Source organism: Cryptotermes secundus, unplaced genomic scaffold (genome assembly GCF_002891405.2).
Source record: "Cryptotermes secundus unplaced genomic scaffold, Csec_1.0 scaffold693, whole genome shotgun sequence".
NCBI classification, from domain to species: Eukaryota; Metazoa; Arthropoda; class Insecta; order Blattodea; family Kalotermitidae; genus Cryptotermes; species Cryptotermes secundus.
The window spans coordinates 143,361-156,404 of NW_019722434.1; the positions used below are offsets into that span (position 1 = coordinate 143,361).

A 13,044-nucleotide genomic window follows, 5' to 3' on the forward strand; every position below is an offset into this window, starting at 1 on the left:
TGAGGCACTCCGCACTGTATTTCTTTCCATTCAGAACAACATTTACTCCCATTTTCATACAAAATTACTCTCTGGTATCTTCCTCTCAAATAGGATCTTATAAGTTTCTGAGCAGCTCCTTCAATTCCATAAAAGTCCATTTTTGATAGCAATATATCATGATTTACTCGGTCAAAAGCCTTACTCAGATCACAAAAAATTCCACCCGCTATATATTTGTTGTTTAAAGCCCTATAAATATTCTCCATTAGATTATAAGTAGCTAATGTAGTTGAAGAGTTTTTTCTAAAGCCGAATTGCTCCTGCGTTAGCAGGTTATGTGTATTTAAGTGGAAAATCATTCTTTTATATATAACTTTTTCAAAAATTTTAGAAAAGATTGGGAGTAAAGATATAGGTCTATAATTAGACATGTCGGTTTTATCCCCTTTTTTGTGTATGGGTATTATTTCAGAATATTTTAATCGAGCAGGGAATATTCCTGTAGACAATGACTTATTAAATATGTAAGTTAATGGTGATGATATATATGGTGCACTTGCTTTTATTAATTTGGTAGTAATTCCATCATATCCACAAGCTGCTTTAAGTTTTATAGATCTTATTATCTCTTCTATTTCATTGCTGTTAGTTGCTTTTAATACCAATTTCTGAGATGGTTTTGGAAATGAAGTGTATAAATAATCCATGAACTTCTTATCTGTTTCCACAGTATTATTTGTTCATTTCTTCGTAGAATTGCTTATATCTAAAGTTATTAAACGATCTTACTATATTTTTGTAGTCCTGAGTGATATTACCCTTTATATTTAAACAAGTCATCTTAGTAGAAGCTTGGCTATTTCCAGTCATGTTTTTTATAATTTTCCAGGTTGTTCTTGTTTTATTATTGGAAGTTTTTATGACTTTGTTCAGATATAACTTTTTTGCTGTTGAGATAACTCTACTTAATATCTTGCAATACATTTTATAGTGTTCTTTTAATCTAGAATCATTATTGATGAGTTACCCCAGAAAACTATCCCATACCTCATGACTGAATAAAAATATGCATGATATATCATGCTGAGTATTTTACTGTTACTGCATAACTTCATATTTGTTAATGTGAAGCATGCCTTGCCAAATCTGGGTAACATTAATTTAATGTGTTTTCCAGTTTAAAAACTTGAAGGCCCAAAATTTTGATATTCATTGCATCATAGTGCATTATAGTGCAATTGCATTGGCATATTTCCATGATTAATTGTTTCAAATTTTAACACTTTAGTTTTCTTCATATTTTTAATAGACAAGCTATTTCCTGTAAACCAAAGGTTTAAGGAATTTAACACATGTCTGAACTTTGTTTGGATATCCTGGATATTATTACCCAATACTAATACACTTGTATCATCCGCATACAACAATAACTTGATAAAATCATTAATCATAAATCATTAATATATAACAGACACAGCAAGAGACCCAATATCGATCCTTGCGGCACTCCACATTTAACAGTTTTCCAACCTGAAAAAATTTTCCCTTTCTCACTATTGTACAATTCAACTCTTTGTTTTCTACCCTCCAGATAAGACTTAATCCACATTATGGTTTTACCACAAATTTTGAATTTTAATAAGATTCAATATGTTGAGTTTTGACCTATTTATTATATCACTACTCAAATTAACTATGATCAGATAAATTTAACAAATGTGACTGAGACAAAATTTCTGGGATTAATTATTGATGATACTCTTTCATGGAAACAGCATATTGATTATGTTATTAATAAAATTTCCATTGCATATTCATAATGTGTATTTTGTATTAACAGTCTTCAAGTGCATACAATCCCATCTACCACTTCTACACTACATGTTTCGGCAGTATGCTGCCATCTTCAGGTGTATCAATCCATCAACTTATTCACTGCTTGCCTTCATATGTCCATTTACAAATAATATTAAATTTGTATATGTCCTTATATAATAATAAAGTTTATGTATTTAAAACTTGTTAAAACCTATTATCTCATACATCATATTTTAAATTTGTGTGTGTTATTGATCATCCTCATGGGGGTCGTTCTTCTTATGTTTCTAATGTTGTGTGTATATTATGTCTTATGATGTGTTCTACTCCTGTGGCTGCATGCACTGTATCGCTGGATGTGTTGCATGTTATGCATCGAGAAATATAAAATATATTGTCCCTTTAGATACGTTAAAGCTAATTTATTATATATTCTATCATAAGTTATGGTATAATTTTTTGGGGTGGCTATTCTTGTGTTAACAAAGTTTTTAGATTGCAAAAGGAAGTTATTAGAATTATAACGAATTCTATACCAAGAGAGTCTTGTAGGGACATTTTTAAGAACTTGGAAATAATGATGTTCTACTCTCAGTACATATATTCATTCCTTTTATAAACAATTAATAATAAACATTTATTTAATTTTAACAATGAGATTCACAAATACAAAACTAGGGCCCTCAATAATTTATATTTACCTGCAGTTAACCTAACAAACTACAATAAAGGTGTGTACATATCAGGTATTAAAGTTTTTAATCATCTTCCTCAAACATAAAAATGTTGGCTACTGATGTGAGAAGTTTTAAATCTGCATTGAAGAGGTTTTAATATCATTATTCTTTTTATTCCATGAATGAATTTTATCAACATAATTGGTCACAAGTATGTAAATTTGTAATGTATTTAATTCAGTTAATATGGGTAATTTAAATAAAATTGTGTTAATTCAAGTTTTATAGTAAGTTATTTTTAAATTATCTTATTAAATTTTTTACTTTATATTATTATTTAATTTACTTGATTAATGTAAGTGATTTTGATTGTGTGACTTGTGTAATTTTGTATATGTATCTTGATATATCTATTTGCAAAGGGACCATTTCCACATCCTAGGTTTGTTACCTGTATGAATATATGGAAAATATGAAGCTTGCGTTGTCACACTTGCTTGAATGTGGGCAGTTCCCACAAAGGAAATGAATGAATGCACTGCTCAGGAATACAAAAAACATTCACATTTTTCTTTGCCTCTCATGTGCAATTTATCTATTGTGTTGGCAGGCTCATCCAAACCCATCAGTGAACTGGTCACAGCTGGTTCTTAAGGCACTCAGGCTGCCCAACATAATGCATGAAGAAGTCCCCAACAAGCCACTGGACTACTACACCTGTCCATTCAAGAAGTCCAAGCTGGACAGGTAACACGGTCCTCGTAATGACACTACGACACATGTGTAACATGGTCTCCACAAGGATGCTATGACATGGGCAGATAATGGCTACCACAGTGATGCTGCAATACATGGACACGTAACATGATCCCCCTACAAAACACTGCAATGCCTAGGCCCTTGGTACAAAAGATGTCAGAATCTTCCTCCTGTATACTGTTTATGCTGCTTACTTTTGCTACAGAGCACAAACCTGTAGTCACAGCCTATCTGCAAATCACTCTGTGTCAAACTTTGAAATCTCCAATTGCTGTGCCTTACACATGAACCACATGAATACATATATATTCATTGTGGAGACCATATTATTTTTAAGTTCCTCATGGACAAGGCTACAAACTAAACGATGCATTCCAAGCAGAACTCATAAAGCTGGGCTACAAACAATATTCATATACAATATGTAGGTATGTTTACGATCTACTTCTGTACCAAATTTCCCATACTTAGATCCAATGGAAACTAAATATACATTTCATACAGTCCTCGTTATTTCACATTCTACAGGAAAATTACCTCACCAAATTTATTTATATTTTGAAAATCTATTATTATACCTCATTCTGGACCCTAAATTAAGCAGCGCTACTGCTGCTCCCACATCACAAGTTCATATGCCGGCCACGTCATTATTGCTGGGGTAGGGAATTAGGGTAGTATCTGATACCATAACCTTCATACAAGGTTTCATGAAAATCAGCCAACTGCTTGAAAGGGGACATGCAGACAGCACAGTGATCTTACAAGCCCACTTTATATCCTTAAGAAAGGAAACTGGGCTAAAAGAGTCACTTGCCTTAATTGAATAGAATAGCAAAAGTCTCTTTCTACAGCCCTGTCCTTTAGGAGATAAATTTTTCTTAAAAAACTTTTACCTAATGCAGGAAATTTACATTTTCATTCTGAAACTGCCCGATAAAAGATAACCCCCTTGTTTGTTTCCAGTTTCCTCCTAGATTTACTTTACAAGAGATAAAAGATGTAGAATTAACTGTACATGCCACTCAGGTTCCTGGGCTGTGACGATAGGGAGAACTACTTCACAAATGTGCAGCGAGGGCGCATTCTGTATGAGATCCTCTCCACTGCCCTGTTTGGCAAGAAGAAGAAGGGTGAGGTCGGAATAGACCGGCTGGTAGAGGAAGGAGTGTTCTCTTCTGCCTTCCCCCTACATGATGTAAGTGCCTCCTGCAGCAACATAACCTCAGTGTAAAAGGATGCCACAGACTGGAACTAAAGGTGCATGTTGTTTCAGGGCCCGTATGAAGTTAGGAAGAAGAAGGGTGTCACTGAGAACGCTCTGAATGCTCGGCAGGTGCTGTACGAATACTGGGCACGCTGGGGGAAGTGGTACAAATATCAGCCTCTGGACCATATTCGGGAGTACTTTGGGGAGAAGATTGCCATCTACTTTGCGTGGTTGGGTAAGTGCTGTGCAGCAGATGTGTTATAGAGGTTACATCTCTGTTCAGGGTCCTACATGGGATGATGCAAATTTCCAGGGTTCTACACAGGATGGCTACTGCCAGCTGCACTGGTTGGCCTCCTGGTGTTTCTGTATGGTCTATGTACAATGCACTCCAACCAGCTGGCTGCAGAGGTGTGCAACAGTGGGGGAGAGTTCAACATGTGTCCACTCTGTGACATCGATGTGGGCTGCAACTTCTGGAACCTGAGTGAGGTGTGCAGCTATGCGCAGCTTGCATATCTGTTTGATCACCCAGGCACAGTATTCTATGCTGTGTTCATGTCCTTCTGGGGTGAGTGTGAAACACAAATGTAAGCTAAATGTCCAAATGTTACTCAGTAATGCAGTTTCATCTGCATGATGTGGGAATGAACTGAGTGAGTCAGAGAGGATGGAAACAAACAGTCACCTGGAAAAGTCAGAATATCACTTTGCTAACATATGAATCAGACTGCCACCTGCTGCATCCTGGATAGAGGGAATATTTTGTCTAACCCGAAATTGTATCCTTCTTCTTGGGGGACAAGTTTTCTCTAGAGTTGTCACATCAGCTGCTATTTAATATGCCCCCTTACAGTGAAAGGAGCAGTGTTTCAGTGCAGAGAAACATGAAATACTTAATACAATATAACATTGGTGACTAATGCTCTTGGTATTCCATCACTTAAAAACAGTACCACACTTGATCACAAGCAACAGCTGGATGCCTTTCCCACAGCTGTGACATTCCTGGAGTACTGGAAGCGTAAGTCAGTGAGCTTGGCACACCACTGGGATTGCATGGGCTTCCAAGAGGAAGAAGAGCGTCCACGTCCAGAGTTTGCTGCCCGGGCACCCTTCCTGGAGCGGAACCCTGTCACTGGAATACAAGAGCCCAGCTTCCCCAGCTCACTGCGCAACAAGAGGGTAGCGGCCGGCATTGGCATCATCTTCCTCATGGTCAGTTCCTCCTCGTGACTTGTGCTGGCCCATGCCTGGGCACTGCAGCTACTGAGTGCTCTCTCTCTCTCTGCAGATCTCACTCGTCATCATCTTCATTGTGGCAGTCATCATCTACCGTGTGCTGGTGTCCATCCCGCTCTTCCAAAACTCCACCTTCAGGGCACAGGCCCAGGCCATTGCCAACATGACAGGTGCTGTAGTGAACCTGATCCTCATCATGGCAATGAGCCGTGTGTACGAGAAACTGGCCTTCCGACTCACTACCTGGGGTCAGTCACTTTCATGTCTGTCACTTGAACAAGCCAAGGGCTATGATAAGTCATTCTGATAAGTGTCTGAAGAAGCGTAAATAGTCATGGTGTAGGGTGAATCACCTGAATTGAGTCTCACCACAGTAAGCCACTCTGATAAGTCTCTGGGAGTATCACATGAATAAGCATGAGATGACCATTTTTATCATTGTCTAGAGTCACTTGAGAATCCCATGATTAAATCAACAATCACAGCCTAAAATGAGCCATTTTAAAAACAAGTTGCAGCCAAGGATGTCATTGTAAGGATGAGTAACTTTTCAACAAGTAAGTCTAGAATAAATGACTTTAATAAGCTATACCCTAGGTCAAGTCACTTTAACAAGTCACAATCCAAACAGAGTCATTTTTTACCACTGCTGAAACAGTCACAGCTGGTAATAAGCAATATGGACTAGCCTAGAATGAGTCACTTTCAGTTGTCATTTTCACATCTGTTCTGTTGTGTCACAGAGATGCACCGTACCCAGACCGAGTTTGATGACAATCTCACCTTCAAAGTATTCATCTTCCAGTTCGTCAACTTCTACTCCTCAATCTTCTATATTGCCTTCTTCAAAGGCCGCTTTGTTGGCTACCCTGGCAACTATACTCGCATCCTTCGGCTGCGCAACGAGGATGTAAGTGCAAACAACTTGTGTCTTGTGTCTCACATCCATCTGCTGTGTGCATGGGCACCCCTTCTCATTACTGGTCTCTGTTTAGTGCAGTGCAGGGGGGTGTCTGATTGAGCTGGCCCAGCAGCTGGCAGTGATCATGATTGGAAAACAGATCATCAACAATGCCCAGGAGATCTTTGTGCCCAAAATGAAAGCATGGTGGCAGAAGAAGCAGGTGAATACTGGGGTCACAGGGACTGAGGAAAGCAAAGAATATTTATCTATTTACTTAATTACTTATTTATGCTTTATTTAACAGTGCTGTCAGCAGTTCACTATCATATGATAGGAAGATAAATGATTAGATGAACTGGAAACATTGTGGGAGGAAACATTTGTGCCCTATTTGAAGATGCTATTCTAGCACTGTCCTTGAGTGACTGAGGAGAAACCACGAAAACCCTCAGTCAGGATAGTTTGTAGGAGCTTCTGTTACATACGAATGTCAAAAATTAAGTTGCATGGTCATAACAAACTTGGCATACCATAGCACGTACTGATCTTTCTGCTGGACAGATGCTATCTCCCTGACTGACCAGGGTCAAACACATGACATGAATGCCACTATGCAGGACAATTGACGACAAAACCTTGAGAGTTTTTACACATTCTGATACAAATATCATGAACACATGTCTCGAATTTACCGATATATTAAACAATGAAATTCTGGAATTATTCTTTTGGTGACCCTGTATTAAAATATCATCCTCTCTCATCCCTTGAAGTGATCATTTCCCAACAGATGCGCTTCACTTGTCATGTGACAGTGACATACTCTGGGGCCACAAAACTCTGAAACATCTGTAGAACAGCAGCAGTACACTGAATCTGCACACCAGCAACACTTTTCCAGTGGGGCAGCTTCATTCTCACAAAAGCTTCTGCCTGTTCTGGTATAGCCACAAAATGATGTTTGAAACTGGTGAAATTGCTTGACTAGCTGATACGTAAAGCAAAATGCTGCACTATGTACAGGTCCAGTTGTCCAAGATGCACAGAACAAGGTGGGAAGAGGACTACCAGTTGATTGACAGTGAGGGACTCTTCCAGGAGTACCTGGAGATGGGTGAGTCTTCACAGATACTGGAGTGCCTATGCAAGTTCCTCTAGAATCCAGTTCCCACCATAACTGCACTGACTAGCACCTCCTTTCCAGTTCTCCAGTTTGGGTTCATTACTATCTTTGTGGCTGCCTTCCCTCTGGCTCCACTGTTTGCGCTGTTGAACAACTGGGTGGAGATACGGCTGGATGCACAGAAGTTTGTATGCGAGACAAGACGCATTGTGGCAGAACGGGCAGAGAATATTGGCATCTGGTTCAAGATCCTGGATATGCTGGCTCACCTGGCAGTTATCAGCAATGTGAGTATTGCTATTCTGCTTTCAGTCTCAGCCTGTCATCTTGTGCATTCTGTGATCTAACTCCCTGGATTCGTTCCACAGGCATTCCTGATTGCCTTTACATCAGAATTCCTGCCAAAACTGTTGTACCAATATGAGTATGACTGGAACTTAGTGGGATATGTCAACTTCACCCTGGCCTATGCCCCACCAGAGACTATGCCCCAGCAATGCCGGTACCGTGGTCTGCGAGATGAGAGGGGCAACCACACTCCCTTCTTCTGGCGATTACTGGCTGTGAGGCTTGCCTTTGTCATTGTGTTTGAGGTGAGTGCAACGTGAAGCTGTGCACTGGGGCCCATTAGCTGTCTCAGGGAATAAGAGAGGTCATTAAAAATGCAGTCCTCAACTGAGATATGAGCCTGGGACCTTAAGAATATGAAGCAGGAGCACTAATCACTACATCACAACATCTGGTCAATATCCTGGATGAAAACTAACTTTTGTGTAATAAGCAGATGCCAACATTTCCATGATTATCAACAGAAAATAATCCAAAATGCTTGAATAAGCTGGCCTAAATACTGGTCACATGAAACACACATTTCCAGCAAAGACTGAATTAAACCTAGTCTGCATAAAGAGAATATATGATCCTATTTTCAGATTAATTAATGGCACACAAGCCATTTTTCATGTTGCCTACACAGTACGCATAATGTAATGATAATATGCAAATGTCAACTGTCTCCAGATATCAGTAGTGTCTAAACGTCCTATGACATCCTACCGCTGCATGGTGGGAGATCTGAAAATGGGAGGGAAGCAGACAGACAACAGCACTAAGGGACAGCAGTGCCTTCCAGTAAACAGGACAAAATGAGAATATTACAGGTAGAACGGATCTTACAGATGTTTGCTGTGGTATGTACTGATAATGACAGTGAACGTGTTGCAGCATGTGGTGTTCGGGATTTGCCGCATGATCGATGTACTGGTGCCCGATATACCCGAGAGCCTGGAACTGAAGATCAAGCGTGAGCGGTATCTAGCAAAGCAGGCCCTTCAGGACTCCGACACCTTCATGAAGGTGCGCTGCACTCTGCAGTTTCAAAAACTGAAATTCATTTGACTAATTTTAAAATATTTTAAAATTCAATTATCAGCAGCAGTAACAAACAGAAATGGGGACTGTGGTGGAATTATGGGAAGATAATTTCAAGAAATATTCGTTATTAGTATTCAGTTCAGAAACTGTGAGCATCCTGTGTACTGCCCAAGGTAAGTACAATCAAAATGTGAAACAATAATTCTGCCAGTCATTTTGTATTGGTGTGAGCACTTGTCTCTTACTTTTTGGAAACAACATAACTTATAAATGTTAGAAAATGAAGCCCAATGAAAATATTTGGGCTTGAGACAGATAAAACATGTGGATAATTTAATACAACAAGAAAGATCATGGTTTATGTATGTCCCCTAGTATTGTTATTAGGGTAGGGAATGTATGGTGTAATGGGCTGGTGGAGAACATGTACCAGATTTTGGTGGGAAGGTGCAATCTTGCATACCCAAAACATGGAAAAATAATGTTAAACCGAATCTTTGGGAAGTAATTGGGAAGGTGTATGGAAGAGAGTCAGGATCATGGTGAAAGTCTGGGTTCTGCTACCAGATAGTCAGTTTACCTGTCCACTTAGCATGACACACCGCTATAGTGCACATGACTTGCAGGTTGCTGCACGAAAGGAAGATGACGATGATGATGACCCACTTCCAAATGGCGGGATGGTTCTGGATTTAACTGCAGAGCTAGGGACTCTACCCCTTGCAGAAACAAAAGATGGCTCAACATCATGCCACCTAGATGGCCAGCTACCAGAGCCAGAATGCCATTGAGCCGAGACAAAGACATTCACCTTAGAAGAGGAGCTACTCCACTTTGTGTCAGACACACTGACAGACAAACTCTATGGTGCTGTACTAACCTATTTCAGTTACCAATACTGTACATAAGATTAACACTTGATTCCTTCCTTGTAGCACAAGTTGACATTCCACATCAATGAAGCGTCATATTTTCCAGTTTATATAAAAGCATACAATATGGGAACTTCATTTACATGCATTCACTTCTTAGAGTAACAAAAAAACAGAATATACAAACACATCATCTCTGCTATCAGAGGAGTTGGTAGACAACTCTGGGGCATATGCCAACAATCTCCATGCCTGAAATACCACTGTCTTCCATAGCTCATCCTCCTCGATTTCTTTCATGTCCTTTCTTCCTTCCTTCAGTATGTCATCTTTCCTAACTTGTTCCCATCTTGATTTTGGTCTTCCTCTTGGGTATTCTCCTTTTAGTTTCATGCTCAAAACTATGTGTGGGATTCTCTCATGGCCATGTCATATTATTCTGTAATTTGTCTTATGTATTTATCCCCAGATTCTGATTGAATTGCTTATTATTCTCTTTATTCTGGGTTTTCCTTCTGCACTTCACAAAAATTTCATCCCAGCTGCCATTACACACCCTACATAAATACTTTGCACTCTTCTGTGAGGAAAGGTGAGTATGGAACTTTGCAGTAGATGTTACAGTGATGTCATACATTTTGTAACAAGCAGGAATGCGCCACAGCTCAAGCGGTTAGTCACTGGCTTCCTACCATGGTGGCCCGGGTTCAATCCCGGGTCTGGTCAAGTGGGATTTGTGGTGGACAAAGTGGCGCTGGGGCAGGTTTTCTCCGAGTGCTTTGGTTTCCCCTGCCAATCTTCATTCCACCAATTGCTCCACAATCACCCTCACCTGTCATCTGGGGCTGGTACAATAGGCCAGAAGTGGCCACAATACAAGGGACATAGTTCCCACCCTACTAGCATTAAAAAAAAACAAGCAGGAATTTTCAAAATTGGTGCACAGACACAGCATGTACTTTCTCATCTATGATTGATCTTGATTAGGTTACTTTCAGAAAAAAACTAGCTGTTGCTCAATAGACTACTGCTGTTTACTGGATACTTAAACAACAATCACATCCATCTGCTCACTAAAGCTGAATTCATGAGCATCATTTCATGTACCACCATTATCTTGTACATAAAACCTATGCACTTGTACTTGAAGAGGAATTTCCATATATTACTAACATTTCATCAAAATCATGTTCAGAAACACAATAACTGTATTAATATACCACAATCACAAATTTTTATATCTCAGTTACATAACCACTATTGACCTGGTATATATCCAAAGTTCAGGGAATTTGAGAGAGTTAAGATTCAGCCGGCTAAGACTTCCAGTCATCTTACTTTTCTTATGAAATGCAAGGCTCGTGATATTGTTTTCAAAGGCTCAATACCATAGATAACCTCATGAGCCAGCAGGACCCTGCTAAGAGACAGGATCCAGTTCTACCATTTCAAAAAGGCCATACTGAACAATAAATGAACGATCTGGAAACTTTTTTCTGGAGATCAAATCAGTCAGATCAACTCCACATCCTGGCAGAAGGGGAAATCTTCAAACGTTTTCTTAGGCAGAAGGAGATCTGAAATCTGAGATCTGAGATCTGAAAGATCTCCACTAGACCACCATGAACTATGTGGATTGATGCGGCGGAAGAAGATGCGAAGAAGTGAATTGGTGTAAGGAATGGAAGAGAGCAGCGCAGGGCAGAGAGGAATGGAGGGGCTTGATAAGGGAGGCCAAGGCCCGACATCAGGCTGTTCCGCCATAGAAGAAGAAGATATGCTTAACCTATCATTAAAATATAACACACACTATCAAACCAGATAAATAATCAAATTAGATATATGTAAATCGAAATACAAGCCAACCAATCTATTAGAATCAGGGGTTTATGAAATTCTACATAAGGATCCCACATTTCAAATTGTGTGGAACATATGGAAACTTCTCATGAAGCACAAAACTGTCCTTCTGGTCGCCTTGAAACATAAACTGACTCCTTACCAAAGTAAACCACCTCATCTCTATGGACTTCCCAAGATGCACAAACCTGACATCACCCTTAGACCAATAACTTCTCTACTGACTCTCCCTGTTATGTCCTAGCAGAATTTCTCCTTAAGATCCTTAGCCCCCTCCCCCCTGGCAATATACTCCTTCCTGAAGAACAGAACACTGCATAAATTTAATACAAGCCATTAACCTTCAGAACAAAGACTGCCTCGTAAGTTCTGATGTTGTGAGTCTGTTCAGCTTTACAAGTTAAAGATGTAATGGATTTAGTGGAAATCTGTTTAACAACTACATATTTCCAGTTTGAGGAGTGAAAATATAACCTGACACAAGGTCTGCTTGAAAAACCAAAGTCAGCCCAACATGCATATGAAGGTCACAAAATTAGTTGGAAAGAAGTGAAGGTCTTGCAGCTTCAACTAAACACAACCTACAGGAAATAAAAGGAATCCACCCATGTCTCTGGTAGCCCAACAGACCAGTCAACCCAGCTTGGACATCTCTCCCATCTGGACTCCCATTATTATCACAGCAGAAGTCGGAAAACTACAGCTCTGTCCAGTGTAGATTATGTGCGGAAATCGTGTTTTATGTTGGTACCATACAGAGAATTTGTCTCTCTCTTGATGACTTCTACATATTCTGATAATACTCTGATTTTAACAATAGCCATTAAGAATTACTGGGGTTTTGGACTTTTGTAATTCTATGTGTCATCCGTCCGGCTATCCCTTGTTGAGCTTTTTTTTAGCAAATTGTTTTTACAGTGCAAGGGAGCTGACCTTGCGACTAACCATCGCTGCCTTGGATGACCTAGGGTTTTCTGTCGGGGTTTACTCCCTTAGCCAGTGGGTTCCAATTAAAGTGTTGGAAAATTGCTTTCCGCCCTTCCATACTTTGCCGTTCTGAAGAATATTACCCAGGGACTACGGCAAGGACACAGTATGGATAGGACTTAGCAGGAATAACTGACATATGCAGTTTTTAGTGACGTGCATTCCCTATACGAAACATGAGATTTGTGATAATTTAGTAAACTGCGACTGTGAGTTGTACACGTGCACATGTTAAT

At 39.6% G+C, this 13,044-nt stretch overlaps 1 protein-coding gene across 3 annotated transcripts in view; it reads left to right on the forward strand.

Moving 5' to 3' along the window:
* Positions 1–10,690, forward strand: part of LOC111861468 (anoctamin-7) — a 30,317-nt gene extending 19,627 nt beyond the window's left edge. For 2 of the 3 annotated variants that reach the window (XM_023846077.2, XM_023846078.2), the window contains exons 5-17: positions 3,088–3,224; positions 4,266–4,434; positions 4,513–4,681; positions 4,760–5,017; positions 5,444–5,664; positions 5,741–5,936; positions 6,432–6,598; positions 6,684–6,812; positions 7,616–7,706; positions 7,797–8,002; positions 8,084–8,308; positions 8,940–9,071; positions 9,716–10,690. In XM_023846077.2, the coding sequence (XP_023701845.1) occupies positions 3,088–3,224; positions 4,266–4,434; positions 4,513–4,681; positions 4,760–5,017; positions 5,444–5,664; positions 5,741–5,936; positions 6,432–6,598; positions 6,684–6,812; positions 7,616–7,706; positions 7,797–8,002; positions 8,084–8,308; positions 8,940–9,071; positions 9,716–9,880 (2,265 nt within the window). In that variant the 3' untranslated portion in view covers positions 9,881–10,690. The remainder of the gene's footprint in view (positions 1–3,087; positions 3,225–4,265; positions 4,435–4,512; positions 4,682–4,759; positions 5,018–5,443; positions 5,665–5,740; positions 5,937–6,431; positions 6,599–6,683; positions 6,813–7,615; positions 7,707–7,796; positions 8,003–8,083; positions 8,309–8,939; positions 9,072–9,715) is intronic. The other variant, XM_023846079.2, reaches the window with a different exon arrangement.
* The last annotated feature ends 2,354 nt before the right edge of the window (positions 10,691–13,044 follow it).